The sequence below is a fragment of the Xiphias gladius genome, chromosome 17, assembly GCF_016859285.1.
Source record: "Xiphias gladius isolate SHS-SW01 ecotype Sanya breed wild chromosome 17, ASM1685928v1, whole genome shotgun sequence".
NCBI lineage: Eukaryota > Metazoa > Chordata > Actinopteri > Istiophoriformes > Xiphiidae > Xiphias > Xiphias gladius.
The window spans coordinates 15,308,285-15,325,769 of record NC_053416.1 but is presented as its reverse complement, the minus strand read 5'-3'; the positions used below and the strand labels follow the sequence as shown (position 1 = coordinate 15,325,769).

Here is a 17,485-nt window from a genome sequence, read left to right as displayed (position 1 = left end):
GAGAGTAGAAACCTAAAATTTTGCAACAAAAACATAAGACATGACAAAACAATAAAAAAATATAGATACCCCCAGGTCAAAGTATAGGGTTAGTGTTAGCATCACTAAATGGCTTAAAATGCCATCAAATCTGGATAAACCTCAGAGGACATCAATATGAAGTATGCACAGCAAATGTAATGCCTTGCATCCGGTGAATGACACTAGGTTGTTTACGCAGTAGGTTGCTGAGACTCTCTGTGGGCATTACTTATCTACTTTAGAGATCTCTGTCTGTATTAAAGCTGCTAAAGGAGTCAAGACGCTTGAACTTTCCCATGTGATGTTGCTTCTGACCTCCGACAGCTTTTCAAATTAAATGGGAACCTCATCAATGCAGCTCTTGCCTCCCCATGTTTGTACATTTTGTTGTCTGTTAAACTACCATTGTTGAACATAATCTTTGCCACATAATATGCCTCATCAGCCATGCTTTTACCAGCCATTAGGACGACAGAAAGCAGAGCTGCAAAGGCCTCTCCCTTGAAATGGCATCCTTTGTTTATGATCTCTGCAACCCTTGTCTTTTTGCTCCCTCCTTTCATCTCTTCTTCCCCTTTCTTTATCCCACTCTTTACACTCGTTCCCATCTTGTCCCTTTTTTCCTCCAATTATCCATGCCCCCCACTCCTCCCTAATGCTCCCTAACACACAATCTTCCTCTCCTTTTCTTCTTTATCCTCTCTCCATTTCTTGTTTTGTATGCAAGCCCCAAGGGAGAGAAATGGGTGAAAAGCACTCTCTCTGCGCCACTGTCACAAAAGACTGGTGAGTCATCACCACTTATGTTCCTTACTCCCTCCACCCAAAAAAAAAAAACCACACATATACAGGAAAAACACTCAAATTACTCCCTACCTGCCGTGCACTTACAGGATGACATGTACATAACACACACACGTCAGCGAGTGTGCTGGCACACAACACACATGCCATTTAGAGACATGCAAGCACGTACACACACCTACCACAACTCTTCAAAACGACCCTGAAATTAAAACCGATATCATAAAAATGACTTGATAATTGTGGGTAAAAACAGTGCTCACTGATGTGTGCTGCCTATCATATTTTACGGGATTATTTAGAGGTTGTAAAGGCACACTCTTCTCAGTGAGGAAGTTAATGCACAGGAAGAGAGAGCTAAATAGAGAGCTGCTCATCCAAGAGATGCTCTTGAACTAGCTGAGACAAAATGAAATGCAAGGTGGACAAAATGGACAAAAGAGACGGGAAAGACAGACATTCCCTGGGTTAGTGATGTGGCTTTTGTCTTGTTTGTCCATCTGCAGTTTATGAACCACAAAAGAAATCCTCTTCCTCCATCTGCTGGTGGATTGAGTCGCTTACAATGCAGTCACAGTGCTGTCGTGTGCACAAGATTGCAGTACTGAATCAACACAATGTACAGAATGACATATATACTGTGCTGCAGCTCAAATATCTATCTATCTATCTATCTATCTATCTATCTATCTATCTATCTATCTATCTGTGAAGTTGAAACTAAAACTAAAAACTAAACTACAAGGATGCGTCATATTTTATAAGATTATCATATGTTTTATGTGTTTAAACTTAATCTGCAAAGTAACTAGTAACTATTACTTTCAGATAGAAGCAGCTAAGTAAAAAGTACTATACAATACTTGCCTCTGAAATGTAGGGGTAGAAGTATCAAGTGGCACAAAATGGAAATACTGTAGTAAACTACAAATACCTCAAAACTGTACATAAGTATTTGAGGAAAGGTACTGAGTTACTTTCCCCCTCTGGTCATCTATCTAGCTTTAACATTTGCAACAGTACACCAGTGAAGGTTTTTCTATAAATCCGTCTAGGACTGCAACTTAAATGGTTTTCATCAGATCTGAGTTGACATGGTCAATTTGGCTTGTTTTGTCCAAAACCCAAGGATAATCTGATAATATATAAGACAGTATACAAAGAAAAGCAGAAAGTCCTCACAGTTGAGAAGCTGGAACTGGGCAACATTTAGAAATTTTGCTAAAAAATTTTTTTTTTAAAGATTGACACTGTTCAACGATTTTCAAAATAGTTGACAATTATTTTTCTATCAGCCAAATCTCTTAATTGACTAACTGTTTCAGCTCTAAACCTGTCAGCCATCAGAAAAAAAACAAAAAACAGATAAGGTATAAAAATACAAAGATCCGATGGTCATTGATTAATTAAATGATGATAACCCTGAATTAGAAGCTGCATTTATGAGTGTCAGAAGAAATATATTTTAATGTAATGTTGTAAATACGTACCTCTCTGTTTCACTGTTAATTGGTGCTGAATTAAATAAATTTGCTTCTGATAGATGTTATGCTGGAGGGCTGTGGATGTTGTGGGAGCTCTGCATAGAGTTGTCAGGCACTTTCTGGCTTCTGAATTTGCTGACTTGGTATCCAGTGTTGGTCTCAGCAGGCCTGCTAATGTCAACGCAGACTCCACCATAGAGACATCAGAGCCCTCACCTGAATAGTCTTTACAGAAACCTGCTTGTGAGCTATTCGGACACATCAAATATTGAAAGCCTGGAGTTTCCGTTTCACACACACAGCGAGGGAGGGGAGAGAGACAGAGGGGAAGACATACAGGGGCTGAAGAGGAGAGGGAAAAGACAAAGAACAGTGGGATTAAGAAGAAATAACACATCAGGCACCCTGGGAGGGAGACATATGAGCAGAGATGGAAGGAGAGAGGGAGGAACAGGGAGAAAGCACCGAAAGGTAAGGCAAGGAGAGTCTGAACATTTATCGCTGATCGGGTGCTCGCCTTGAGTGTAACAGTAGAGGCTGAGCCGGCGTAATCGGCTGAGGATTGATTGGCTGATAACCCTCTAGTCAAGCGGTTAGGAGGTCATGTTTCTTAATTCTGCTGCTTCTCTCTTAAACCTCAGTGGGGAGACTTCTGCCCGGGTTGACACAGCAACTCAGAACTGCAGTGAGGAGGGCGACGAGCCCCAAAACCTCCAAGAGCCAGAGGAGGACAACGGGGCTGACAGTGAACCCTGTGAGGGAGTGGTGGAGCCCAGTCAGGTCAGATTTGACAGAAAAAAAAATCAATACTACACCAGCATTTATAATATATACTCTAAATTTACCTCCATCGGATTTATTTTAACTCAAAGAGAAGTGTCATGAAATGAGCTTTAGTTTTTGCTCGAGGTTTTGGTGTGTTCCCGGGTTGGTATGATTGGTAAAGGTCGGGGAGGATCTATGTATCAGTGAAGGAGAGACCTTACCCCAGGAGACTCTGAACGCCACGAACACACAGGGCGATGTTGATCGCGTCCCATCGTCCCCCCTGCCAACAGAGGAAGAGGTGACCCCCCCTTCAGTGTCATCTCATCCCTCCCTCACACAGAGTAAGTCACACACACACACACAGAGCTCACTAATATACGGGACCTGTGCGGTGTTACTGTAATTTGTGCCTGTAACCAGCACATGCTCATGTGAGGCTAGTCAATTGGAGAAGTGTGTTACACTGAATCCTGGTCTAGTGCCTTTTACGGTTTGTGTCTTCACAGATCTTCCGTCTGAACCCTGCTGGTATTGCCTGAGGTCTCTTGACACAGAGAATCGTCCTGAAGCTCCTACACAGGTTTCTACATTTCTGACTAAATGCACTTATTTCACTGAGACAGTGCTGATGTGACAGATTGAGACGAGGAACAGCTGCTTCTCTGAATAGCTGCGTGAACAAATTTTCTTAATTTCACAAACACAAACTGATCCTGTTTTTGCAACAAAAATTAACAGCTGTGCAAACAAATGTTACAATTTAAGAATATATGAGCCGAAATGGTAAAAAAAACAAAAAACAAACAAACAAACAAAAACAAAAAAAAACACCCTGATCTCACAGGGAATTCATATCATTATAGATTTAAACCTTGTGCCCATTTCCCATGATCTAGCAAGATCAGAAGAAATACTGTTTGTGTGGCAGTATTTACACAGTAGCTAAAGTAGCAATACCTTAAAGTAAATGACTCCACTACAAGTAAAAGTGTCTGCATTCAGAATCTTAACTAAAAGTATAGGTACAGATCTTAGGCAGAAGGACAGAAGTCAACGTCCTCAGTTGGCAGCAGAATTACACCTGTCAGTATGATATTATATTATTTAAATATTATTATTATTAATGCATTACCATGTATGTAGCATTTTATGTTATAGCTGGTCGAAGCAAAGCTACTTTTAACTACGTAATATTCTATTTTACTGTCAGTTTATGTTTGTATGTAAAACTAACTAGTGACTATAGCTGTCAGATAAATGTAGTGGAGTACAAATATAGGCTCATATTCACATCTAAAACTGAGCTGTAAAATATGCTTTGCAATGCTATTTTTGGGCAGATCTTCCCTTTATGGTCACTGTGGCTGTGTTGCAGGAAAACTCGGATCCTTCGTCGCCACTGCCCCCTAGTGGCCAGAAGGTGAGCTACCAGACGGACCCTCGACCTCATTTTGGCGTAGCTTGGTCCTCCCACTCCACATGTCGCCCTCTGTGGGGCAGCGAGGGGCCCTGCTGGGGGCAAAGAAACCAGGAAGTGCCCAATCAGACGCACACGTGCCCCCACTGCCATCTGGGCTTGCCCCCTGACACACTGCGGTGGCACGAGGTTGGAAACACACACACAGACATAAATAGAGACGCACAAGCTCCCAGTCCCCATCAAACATACCACAGCTTTTGTCACCCTGTTTACTAAAAAGCCCCTGACTGTTTTCTTTTTTCTCCCCGCACAGGCTAAATGTCTGCTGTTTGAAGGGCTGAGGAGCTCAAACAAATAAATGGAGTCATTGTCAGAGAAAATGTTGCTTGTACCTTCAAAAATAGTACTGTCTGCTCTCTGTATTTAATGTTCTCAGGAAATACTTGGCACCTAAAAGTCATGTGCAATATCTGTTTCTGTGGGCGAACAACTGTCTTTTTACACATAGGCTTAGCCATCCTCATTCCTTGTTTCATTTTGAGTTCATGTTTAATTTCTGTGATATTTTTAATGATGTGTTCATACAAATAAACTGCATGTGTACAAAACCAGTCTGTCTTTAAAGAACGCTACTTCAAGAATATTGACAATATTAATGATTTATATTAACTGAATGGTGCTTAGTTTAGTTTATTCTCACATACAAATTGAAAATTGAATTGGAATGAATTGAACTTAAAACAAACAAAAATATGTACACGTGTATATATACGTGTATGTATATATAAATCAGAAAAGACTAATTAACTTAAATTTAGCTTAAGGAAAAGATACAAATGGGTGAATAAAAGAAAAAAACTACAAGGATATGATTAAACAGTAAGCAAATAAAAATGATAAAACGAGGAAAATAGAATTCATTGAAGCGACACAATATTTACTTAAGTTAAATCACCGTGTATTTTTATGTTTTGTGCTTTGAATTGCCTCATCAGGGACAAATAAAGTTTTTGGTATTGAACTGAATGGAGAACTTAACTGAGAGCTGAGTCCTTGTGATGTCACAGTAGAACCCTGACGTTCCGCGGCAGGTTCTTCCACATTGTCCAATTCAGTCTTGGGCCGCTTGTAGCTTCAGGTACAGAAATCTCTCTGTGCCATTTCTTACTAAGAAATGTTTTTTTTTCCAAAACATTTTTCAGACTTATGGGACTTTTTCCTAAATATAAAGTGAGATTAGCTTCTAACCTAGAAAAACTGTACTTACTGACAGCCACAGTGATAATACAAGCTGCAGCAATTACTGTAAATCCCTCTTGAAATCCAATACTTTACCATACTCTCTTTAGGTAAATTCTGCGACTCTGGGATTATCCAAACAAAAATGGATGAAGAATGCGTCCCCATGCACAGGGAAGACAGTGCTCAGGAGAGAGGTTCTGGTTTAGAAGATGAGGACAGTGAGGAAGAGATGGTTGAAGATGACTCCGGTTGTAAGAGTGGCTCAGAGCAGCTGAGCGGCTGGGGGTCCCTTCCTGATGTGTGCCTGCGGCATGTATTCAGGTTTCTTCCTGATCGTGATCGCAGGAGTGCAGACATGGTTTGCCATCACTGGCACAACGTCATGCGCTCTCCCTCTCTCTGGCGCTCCCGTTTCTTCCACTTCAGTGGTCGGCTTTCCAAATTCAGGCAGTCTGAATACTGCTCGGCTGTGTCCTATGTCCGCTATCTGGGAGTCTACCTGGAGAGGCTTGAGGTGTGTGTGTGTCCTCCACGCAGGTCCTCACTAGCCCAGCGACTGGAGCAAGCCATCACTGGATTGTTTTCTGAGCTTGCCAGGTGAAGGAGTGCGTTTCCTGAGAGCCCATCTAAACCAGATCTTGGTTTTACACAATTTAGACTCCCAAGTAATCCCCCTTTACACTGTAAATGACAACTCGCCTTCTAAAGTGAACATGTTTTTTCTCCGCAGAGTAAAGGCCCCACTGCGGTCCCTCTCCCTTGTAAGGCTGGAATTGGATCGGACAGCCTGGACTTTAAGGCTCAGGAACTCGTTGGTAAACTGCCTGATTCTCTTCCTCCGCAGCGGGGCCTCAAAGCTCACCTCCGTTTGTCTGAACGGGATGCGAAACTGCATGTATCAGGTGAATGCCCCCATCACCAGTCCGAAGATATTGTTCAAGCAGACATGTCGCTGCCACGGGTGTATCGCCGAAGTTTCAGTGGTTATCAAAAACATAAATCGGAGCTCATCAGCTGAGAGTTGGGACTAGAGGCGCTCAGTATTTGAATGAATCTTTAACACTGACTCACTCAAGCTGAACTGCGTGCACTGAATCGTGAGTGTCACTGACGAAATCAGCTTTTTGCAGTGGAGATCCCCTGACAGTGACTGACAGTGCCATTGATAGCTCATTCATTATTTACAGTGTGTTACATTCTGGGGAAAAGCTCACAGAAATAAATTTAAATCCACAGAACAACTGAGATGCGGTAGCCCTGTTGTAGATAAGTTGTAGCAGAGCCTTATAAATGGTGTTTGTATGGGCCTAGATTTGTACTAATGAAAACAGTTTGAATCAGCAACGGGCTGAATATACTCAAAACCAAGACTGAACTAAAGACAATCAAGCAGTGATGTAATGTGACAGGGTTCTGAATGATGTTTCAATCACTTCAGATCGAGAGACTAGCTACGGCTCTTCCTTGGACTTAGGGGGATTTCTTCTGGTGCCGTGCGCGTCCACCGTAACTGCAACATACCCTGCGTCCCGAAGGCCCCAAAGTGCTGAAAAATGATTTCAGCTTGTGTGCAAAAGATAAGAAAAAAAAATATTGTGCACACAAGATAAAGTAACTGATCATTTTTAGGACTTCGGGGGTTTGTGGTATGATGATGGCGTAAAAATAAAATGAACAAACTCCATAGCTAGTGACTGCAAATGTAATGTACAAATGTAACTGAACTGAGCGCGGAGGATCTGAATCAGAAAAGTGATACATAACTTCCACCTCCACTTCATAATAAATGTCATTCCACTGCAAAAATCATTTTATAGAAGTGAATTTATTTTTTTTAAAATGGAAGGAGAAAGATGATACTATTGTGAAAATGTAATGTTCTTTGTGAATTTTTAAACATTCACCATCCAACTTGTATTCGATAACAACTATATTGATTACACTTAAAAAAAAAAATGTAATCAAAAAAAAAGGAAAAAAAAAGACCTTTCCTGATTCCTGATCATTTAACCTCTAGGGTCTCGAGCTGCTTTCTGCCTTGTCACAGTATCAGAGGCACTTCTACCCCCAGTGCTATATCTCCTCTTTGGACTTGGAGGGATTCTTTTCTGCAGCTGTGCATGTCCACCTCGACTCCACTGTGCCCTATTTCCTGCGCCAACTGCAAGGCCTCGCCGAGCTGAACCTGAGTTACTCCTGCCTGTCAGATGAGCTGCTAGCCGCTCTCCAGCGGAGACACAGAGGACAGAGGCAAAACTCCACGAGAGATGGGAACGGCTTGCAAACATTCTCACTGCACTGCACTTTGAATGAGCCCCATCGACAAGTAAGCAGGAAGTAAATAGATTAACATTACTTGCTGAATTGCCAAGTGGGATACAGCAATCATTGGTGCAGTGGACTATCCCCAACAAAAACTGCTGAAATGCTTATGTACAGGGCTGAAGAGTGATGGCACTGAAGGCCATCATTGAAAAATCATAGATGTCAGCTTTGGGGGGCTGAGTGTAAGGACACACACATGCATGGTCCATTTGGTCTAATTTTTCCGCCAACTTATCCACCAAGTGAAACATGCCTCTTGGCAAGGTAGTAGTGTAGGTGCTCTGGGATTAGTGTGAAAGTCCCGGGCGTGAGCCCATGCTGAAATAGCAAAAAATGAAGAAAAAGAGACTAAAATACCACTAGTGAAAATCATACGTCCTCAGGTGTCCTTCGTTCATTTCTGTCTCTACTTCATCTTCTCTCCCAAGCTGGTGCGTGGTGGCTCATGGGCAGCTTTGGCATCAAGCTTCCCGGACCTGCAAGTAAAGCTTACAGTGGACCAAGTCATCAACTCCCACTGGCTTGCAAGGATACTGCTGCGCGAGATTCCTCTGACAGAATACACCATGACAGCTTTCTACTCCCCTGATGAAGGCTGGAGCGCCAAGCCCCTCCTTTCTAACATGCTGCCTCAGTACAGACGCAGCCTGCAGGTCAGGGTGCCGAGCAGGCAGCTTCGCAGAGCGCAAAGTGTAGGGAGATGGTGTTGCGCTGAACGTTCACCCAAAAACACACTGTGTGAAATGCATCAATTCAGGCCATTTTAGTGTGACGTGCCAAGGTTTACCAATAGACAGCCATCTCATTACATCTGGGGACATACTGATCTTCGATTTTTAGCCTTGCTAATGGCTAGGGATGGCAAGCTCCGTCTGTTGGCTGGTTGGTCGGTCTACCACTTTGGTGCAGACTGAATTACCTCAACAGGTATTGGATGGATTGTCAGGAAATTTTGTACAGACCTCCATGGTCCCCAGAGGATGAAACCTACAGTCTTTGGTGATCCCCTGACTTTTTCAGAGGTCAAAGTCTTCCCTTGTGAAATTTCTCCGGTGCCACTGGGAGGGTCACATTTGTGATATGGAGTGAAATGTCTCAACAACTATTGAATAGATTGCCATGAAATTTAGTGCACAAAGTGGATTGCACCAAACCGAATGCCAGTGAACGTCTATTATTTTAGCAGAAAAATTTAACTCTTAACCAAAGAAACAGTAGCTTTTTCCAGATCTTTCTGTGTCCCACTGGCAAGCTGCGATGTGGTTGAAAGCTCTTCGTTATCTACGGCCAACTCTCACAGAAATCATACACAAACGATCTGGTTGGGACTGACTGAAAAGATAAATAAGATACAATAGCCAAGATTATGAGTCTCTGGACTGTATGGTAACTTTTGCCTTATTGATGCATTGTATTGACTGGACACAACAACAGTGTTTTGTTGGTATCTGTTATCTACATTAAAACGACGTGAATGTGTTGTAGGTAACCTTTCTCTTGTCTGTCTCCAGTATCTGACCCTGGACCTGAGCAACTGCGGTGAATCACTTGATGATGAGCTGCTGGAGCTGGTTAAGATGTGTGAGCGTCTGGAGCAGCTGAGTGTCTGGGCTTTCTTGGAAATCAGGACCGTGGAGAGGCTGCTGCAAACCAGACTGACACAAAGGAGCTTACTCAACAAGATCAGAGTGAGAAAAAGGATCAATACCACCTGAATCTGCACAGACACTACGATGGATGCACACACAATTAATGCTCTTGTCGATCATCTCCCAGGTGAGAATCTACTCAGTAAATGACAACGCCGCGGACCAGGAAGACCAGCTAGAGGAAATGTTATCTTCCTACCTGCATCTCCCACCTGAACTGGACTTTTTTGCCAAAGTCTACCCCTTCGTATGATCAGTGAACACTGAAGATGACAAGTGCCCACCAAACAAATAAAATGAACAAAGCATGAAATTCACCTGTTTTACTAATCAGTTGACTAAATGAACAATACCTGGTCATTTTAGTTTGGAGGTTTGCCTGGCTGACTGTCTTTCCCAGGGGGCTGGGGGTTGTGGGAGTGTGTGCGTTTGTGTGGGAACTCTGACCTAGTTTCATTTCAAATGGTGATGGGGGAGGCAGTGTGTGTGGGTCTGTGTGTGTGTGTGTGTGTGTGTGTGTGTGTGTGTGTGTGTGCACGTGCTCTGGCATGGCGAGAGCACTATTTAAAGGAACAGGGATTAAGAGGTAACCAATATACCAAACTCTTGATTGTGTGACTCATGACACACTAGCAAGGTAGCAAAGTCTATTGTTTGCTTTTAGTCTTATTCCTTTTATTTCTTCCATTTATTATTATAATATTTTTACGATATTTTGTCTCTGAGAGTGTTAATATACCAGTGTAAATCTCCGTATTATGATCCCTCACTATCCCTCTACTATTGGATACTTGAATCTTGGATCTGAATACTTGCATATATATTTAGTGTAGAGTTCATTCAGTTTTAATATATGCAGTCTTTATTTAAAATTTTTATTTTTATTTTTCACCTACATCCTTGAGCATCATTTTATTATTTGATGTATGTGACTTGGCTGCTGTTACAGCACAATTTCCCACTTGGATTGATAAAGTACCCCATCTATCTATGTACAATGTACATGATGCAGTTGAGGGAAAACCCAATAATGGTCAGTTTAATTTGTCTAATGATGTTTATTTGCACTTTATAGACTTTTATCTATTTCTCTAAATGTTTGTAATAATGTTATATGACCTTATGTGGGCTGGCTCACACCTTTCAGTGAACGACGTATCTGATGAGAATTTTGTACGTTATGTAAAATATGAGATAATAAGCTGTGGATTTTCGTAGTAGCTGTGAGTCAGACTGGAAATTAGCCTCGACACATCAACACGAGCGCATCCTCAACGTTATTGGCTGACAAAAGCCGTGCATAGTCACACGACTGGATAATGGCATTAGGCAGCATGCGGAGCCAATGGCCTGCCCCACCACCAGACCGCTATTTGAATATTGATGCTCCCTCTGCCGCCACGTCGTTGCGCCTTCCCGTGTTGTTGTCGTCTGCCATCGTCCGAGTGGGACCGCCGCCACAGCGGGAGACGCCTCCGACCGTCGCTGACTTCCCAAAATGTCCTCACTGCTGAAGCCGTTCTCGGTGTGCGAGGGGCCGTGCGAGAGCTGCGGTGTCAGGAGAGGATGCCCGAGCTCGGCTCCCCCCCATCAGCAGCCTCCATTCCAGCGTCTGGCCGCCGCGGCGGGGCTGGGCTCTCCGCCGGCCCGCCAGCGGTCGTGCGCGGCGAGGAGGAACCTGGCGGCTGCAGCGGTCGGAGGGAGGAAAATCACGCATCCCGGAAAGGCTATCCTTGCAGGTTGATTTTGCCACCCGAACACTCAGCCCGCACATCTCCTCATCGTAGTCGCCTATTGCTCTCTGCACAGCACAGCCTAATCTCAGCCTGTCGCCCATTAAGGGTATCCATGCAGAACTGGGTCAAAACGCACTCAGCCAGCAGTGATGCTACAGCACTTGCATGATGCGGTTGCATGTATTCGTGTGTCTTTTCTGCATATGTTTATTATTACGCTCACATTTTATTCCTTTGAATGAACCAAAAGTAAGATGCTTGAAAGCTTCATGCTGCATATTTGAATAGAGGCAGGTACATTCAGTAGCCCTCAGCTATTCTTTCCAGTTCCACACAGGTTCTGTTGTATAATCACATCATATTAGCATTTAATTCATCATATTAGCATTTAATTAAAACAAACTGTATGATCTAGCATCAGCAACACTCTGTGCTTAATCCATCTGTTCCTTTTTAATATTGCGATAGAAGTGCTGGCAAGTTCGTCCTGCTCTCAGAACATTCAGGAACAATTCTGCATAGTGAGTCAACAAATCCTGACAGCAGTGTTTCTCTCCTCTCCGCCCTCTCGTTCAGGTGGCATCGCAGGAGGAATAGAGATCTGTATCACCTTCCCCACAGAGTATGTCAAGACCCAGCTGCAGCTAGACGAGAGAGCCAACCCGCCACGATACAGAGGGATCGGTAGGTCACTGGGACACGTACGACTGCTGACCGGCTGCAGGTTTGAGTGCCAGTCTTCTGTTCACTCCTCGATGTGTGTGTGTGTGCAGGCGACTGTGTGAAGCTGACCGTGCAGGACCACGGACTCAGAGGGTTGTACCGAGGTCTCAGCTCCCTGCTCTATGGATCGATACCCAAGTCTGCAGTGAGGTGAAAAAAATTCACTTAAAAAAGAACAGAATACTGTAGAAAAGCACATTTGTCTTTATAGCATCGCAGATCACCAGGGTTGTAATCTTGAAATTAATTTAACAGTTGACTGATGTCAAAGCAGTGACTCAGCATTTCTTGGTACTTAAGTTAAAGCCAGCCAAATGTGAAGGGCTGAAACTAATGATTACTGTTGGTATCGATGAATCTGCTAATTATTTTTTGTAATTATTGAACCGTTTGGTCTATGAAATGACACGAAACAGTGAAAAATGGCCATTTCAATTTTTCTAGAGCTCAAAGTGATCTCATCAAATGTAGTGTTTTGTCCAAAACCTAAAGATGCTTAATTGACTATAGTGTTAAGACAAGACAAAGCAGCAAATTCTCACATTTCACAAGAAACTGGAACTTACAATTCTCGAATGTTATCATCTTCCCCTCTTCCTCTCAGGTTTGGCACGTTTGAGATGCTGAGCAATCCCATGCGAGACGCTACAGGTCGGCTAGATAACACACGGAGCCTCTTGTGCGGGTTAGGAGCGGGGATAGCAGAGGCCGTCGTCGTCGTCTGTCCCATGGAGACGCTCAAGGTCGGTGGAGCTGGATGCTGTTACACATTTCTTTTACTGCAGGGAGCTCTTTCCACGTCTGTTTTATCAACACTGGTCTGAATGAATGTTGGTCTCATTAAAAAATGGCTCCTCTCTTTTCCTCCAGGTTAAGATGATCCATGACCAGTGTTCCCTCAGACCTCGTTACAGAGGCTTCTTTCATGGAGTCAGTGAGATTATCAGAGAACAGGGTAAAAGAGCATGATCTGAGGGGCTTTTATTTCAATAAAATGTTGTGGTAAAATATTTAAGCAGCGGTAACAAACTGCATCTACAGCTAGCGATATGTATGTGTGTGGCTTGTGCTCCATAATGAAACCTAACCTAACCTTTGACTCGTTTAGGTGTGAGGGGGACGTATCAAGGTCTGACAGCGACCGTGCTGAAACAAGGAACCAATCAGGCCATCCGATTCTATGTGATGAATGCGCTGCGCAATTGGTACAAAGGTGAGAAAGCCTACTTACTGAGAAACAAAGTCCAGTGTCCCCATCCGTTTTTGACTTAAGTCCTTTCTCTGTTCAGTTGATTGATGCATTTTCCTCCTATTTCCTTCCATTCTTCATGAATCCAACTTTTGGATTTGGCATAAAAGGGGATGATCCCAGACGGGAGATGCACCCAATTGTCACGGCGATGTTTGGAGCAACGGCCGGAGCTGCCAGCGTGTTCGGAAATACACCTCTGGATGTGGTGAAGACCAGGATGCAGGTAGGAAACCCACCCTCTGATGTTTTCATTACTGTAATCAGGTTTATCTTCTCTAAGACACTTGTTTTTTCAGGGTTTGGAGGCCCACCGGTACAAAAACACAGTGGACTGCGCCTTCCAGATCTTGAAGCACGAAGGACCACAGGCGTGAGTAACCCTGATCATTGCTTTGCACTGTTTTCGTTTTCACTAATGTAGACAAACCATCTAACCTTATCTCATCTCATCCTTCCTGTAGGTTCTACAAAGGGACAGTTCCCAGGCTTGGCCGTGTGTGCTTGGACGTGGCCATAGTCTTTGTCATCTACGAGGAGGTGGTCAAACTACTCAACAATGTCTGGAAGACCCAGTAGACTGACCACACGGTGGCAGAGGTCCAGAGGGAAGCACAGACCAGTGCCTCATGCTACGCACAACTGAACACCTCTATTTTAGTTCATACTAGCTGTCTGCATTAGCCCGGAGCGGATGACACTTCATCTTGATCAGTTTCCACTCATAAAATAAATGATTTGCAGGACTTATCGAAACACAGTGATATTAAGGGAGGGAGAGTGGCTAGTTGCAGAAAAACAGCTGTGTTTTATTCATTTCTTTTGAAGGACAGGAAAAGGCAAAGTGAAATGAAGTAGGTGATGTGTTATTCTGTTCGAACTTGTAGACTCAGTTTCACAACCAGAAACATGAGTATACAGTATTTAGTGAAGAAGCGCGGGCAAGTATTATTAACCAAAGGTTTAAATTAGAAAGAGAATGAAAAGAAAAAAAAAACACGAGTAGGTAAAAAAGATATTACGTATGACTAATGTTTTAGCTTTCTATGACTGTTGTTACCGTACATGTTGTAGAGTGAACACTTTGTACTGAAACCATAAATGTGTCTTCTGATCCACGAAGTACTTACTCTACTGAGGGAAGAACAGAGATGCTACTGGAAGCAAACAAGCCTGCTGCAGTACTTTAAAATGTCTGTGCAGTACTTCAACACATCTTGGTGTTGCTTACTTGACTTTTCTTGTGGCATCATCGCACTAAAGTATTCACAGTATTTCCTCGCTGTGTCTTGGTGATGAAGTTTACATGCTGTTCATTGTGCATTTTATGGCCGCTGCTGACAACAGAGCACGGATGTACGAATCTTAATCTGGCATCTGTCCTGTTACACACTGACTGTGGCTTGTGGGCTTGTTGAGGCTGCACAAACTGGTCTGGAGTCAGTACCTCTCCTGCAGATTGTTTCAGAGTTTTAACCTGACACGCAATCATTAAGCACATATTGTAGGAAGCAAACCCATATGTAGCGTAATCCTCACATGCAGTCTTAAGAGTTGCAGATAAGAGTCAGTTTATTAGTAGAAGTTTGTGAGCTCAATGTGGCTATTCTGGGGAAATTCCATTTTCAACATAAGTAGAGTTCCTAAGGTTTTTGGTAGGTGGTTGCGTTCTCTACAGCTGCATGTTAAGACTTTATTCGGGAATATGTAATCAGTATTGCTTTGTTCAGATCCTCGGTCAGGCTGACCAAGGCTATTTCCAACCATGAGCTCGTGTGTTGCCTGAAATTTACAAGTGAATTCACTTCTTCTCCACATGAGATGACAAGATGTAAACATGTCCAACTGTGTAAGCCACATGACTTCTATGCGCTTCAGCCTTCAGTTCGCTTACTGATTCACTCATCAAACAGACTGTCCTTTAGTCAGATATTATGTCACTTTAAAGGGCCAGTATGTAGGATTTAGTGGCATCTAGTGGTGAGGTTGCAGATTGCAACCGATGGAATAAACCTCCCCTCACCCCTCCCTTTCCAAGCGTTTAGGAGAAGCTATGGTGGCCTTCAGGTAATGTCAAAACGCCGAAGGCCCTCTCTAAAGTGTTTGGTTTGGCTGTTCTGGGCCACTGCAGAAACATGGCGGTGCAACATGACGGGCTCCATTGAAGAGGACCAGCTTCCTATAGACATGAAGGGCTCATTCTAAGCTAATGAAAACATGATTCATAGTTTCAGGGGACCATCCACTAATGAAAACATAACTAGAAATATTAGACTCCATTTCTGCCAATAGATCCCCCTAAATCCTACACACTCGTCCTTTAAATTGGGAAGAGCCGGTTTTTTTTAACTTTTCCCCTCCTAGCATTTCCAAGTGGTGTAACTGTTGGCGCCACTGTTGCAAAGATGGGATCGCTTCCCGTTTTCAGTGCCAGATAAAGGCAGATTAAAACAACTGGTTGCAGGTTTTGTTACTTACTGATCTAGGAGAAATAATTCCAACTGAATGTCGGTTTTGAATCCTCTCAAGTTCTGGAGCTCTCTCCATCAAGTGAATGCCTGAACGAGGTTCACTCGTTCTACCTTGACTTCTCCCTCTTCGCCTTCGTTGCCTCTTCTGACGACAGGGCTCTTTTTCATTTGCCCGGTAGAGTTTCCACACTAGGGAAAGCTATCTGGGAAAACAAAAACTATCCTCTTCCTGTTTCGTTTGCGCAATGGTAAATCGCACCATCATTTTCCCAGGAGATTTCGTAACCGGTGGCAGACAGAATTTCACAGTGAAAGCGGGGCTTATAGGAAACCAATCTAAACGCAGATGTTGTCATTACTCTATAGCCATTACTTTGTGTAATCAACATTAACTTCATAATGATAAGTTAAAGCAAAAAACTTGTCTACTGCCACTTTAACATTTTTTCATTATTTTCTTATTCTTTTATATTACCTCAAGCTAAATTGCTTCATAAACGTTTTGTACGCTAACTGATGAAATTGTTAATTAGCCATCTTTGAGTGCATTCAGTCTTGTCTAACATAGTGTTTACATATGTTGAACTCCAACAAGGGAAACGTGGATATGTCAGAGGCTCGATAACAAGACAAGTATTTAAGCAAGGCTTGGTTTTGATCGACCTAGTTGCACCACACAGCCTTTACTCCTTTTTTGCCAAACTGCTTCAGTAGAATCTCCATTGTAATAGCCCTGATAGGAGCAAATCTTTATTACATTTTTAACCAAGATCAACGGAATACTGTTTAATCTATGTCTCCACCATTTTGGTTTCAATTAAAAAAAACACATTTTTACTGTGTAGAATCTTTGTGTTTCTGCTTTTTACATAAACAGGTCAACTGCATGTGTACCTCATCATACAACACATCCAGTTTGGTGTGAACCTTCACATCTCAGAAGATCCTGTTAAGCAGACTGAACAATTCATTTGTGTTGAAGGAAAACTGGAATATGTTGGTATGAGAGAAAAAAACATTTTGTTAAATACATCAGTGCTCAAAGTATAATTTACATGATCAGATGTGGAAACCTCTGAAGAAACATATTTGGACATAACGTGGTTTCATTGGTCTCAATAAACTTGAACTCAACAAAACTGATTTGTGCAATGGGAAATGTCAATACTACAGATTAATAAAATGAAATATAAGATGCGGATACTATGATGGGATGTGTATTTGTGTGAATATGGATGAGAAACTATTTGAGTAAAATTAGTTTATAGTAAATTCTACATGCAGAAAGTGTCCAGTAACATACAAAGGATTGCTTCTTAAAATGACCATTGAAAATAAAATAAAGTATTCAATGATGAAAACTGAACTAAAGAGTTATCTGTACAGTGACAACCAGTTTGAGTTGCTCTTATTTATTTTCTTATAGATTTAGATTTTCTACGTAGAATCTGTTATTCAGTTATTGTAAGTGGATTAAATGCTGTGATGTAAATATTTATTTGTGTTAAAAATTCACAAAGGCAGTTAAACACAGAATATAAAACTTGTTTTAACAGGAATGGTGAACCTGGTTTTTCCACACTGGGATGTGAA

General features: G+C 42.4%; 2 protein-coding genes across 2 annotated transcripts; both read left to right on the top strand.

The window, feature by feature from the left end:
• Window positions 1-5,881: 5,881 nt before the first annotated feature.
• On the top strand, window positions 5,882-9,966 carry LOC120803127 (F-box only protein 39-like). Its single transcript, XM_040151476.1, has 6 exons — window positions 5,882-6,336; window positions 6,470-6,641; window positions 7,757-8,065; window positions 8,493-8,717; window positions 9,576-9,752; window positions 9,841-9,966. The coding sequence occupies exons 1-6, from the start codon at window positions 5,882-5,884 to the stop codon at window positions 9,964-9,966; spliced, it is 1,464 nt and encodes a 487-aa protein (XP_040007410.1).
• Window positions 9,967-11,170: 1,204 nt separating this feature from the next.
• On the top strand, window positions 11,171-16,288 carry slc25a1a (solute carrier family 25 member 1a). Its single transcript, XM_040150737.1, has 9 exons — window positions 11,171-11,452; window positions 12,026-12,133; window positions 12,223-12,322; window positions 12,777-12,915; window positions 13,043-13,127; window positions 13,281-13,385; window positions 13,532-13,647; window positions 13,721-13,794; window positions 13,886-16,288. The coding sequence occupies exons 1-9, from the start codon at window positions 11,212-11,214 to the stop codon at window positions 13,998-14,000; spliced, it is 1,083 nt and encodes a 360-aa protein (XP_040006671.1). The 5' UTR covers window positions 11,171-11,211; the 3' UTR covers window positions 14,001-16,288.
• Window positions 16,289-17,485: the final 1,197 nt, after the last annotated feature.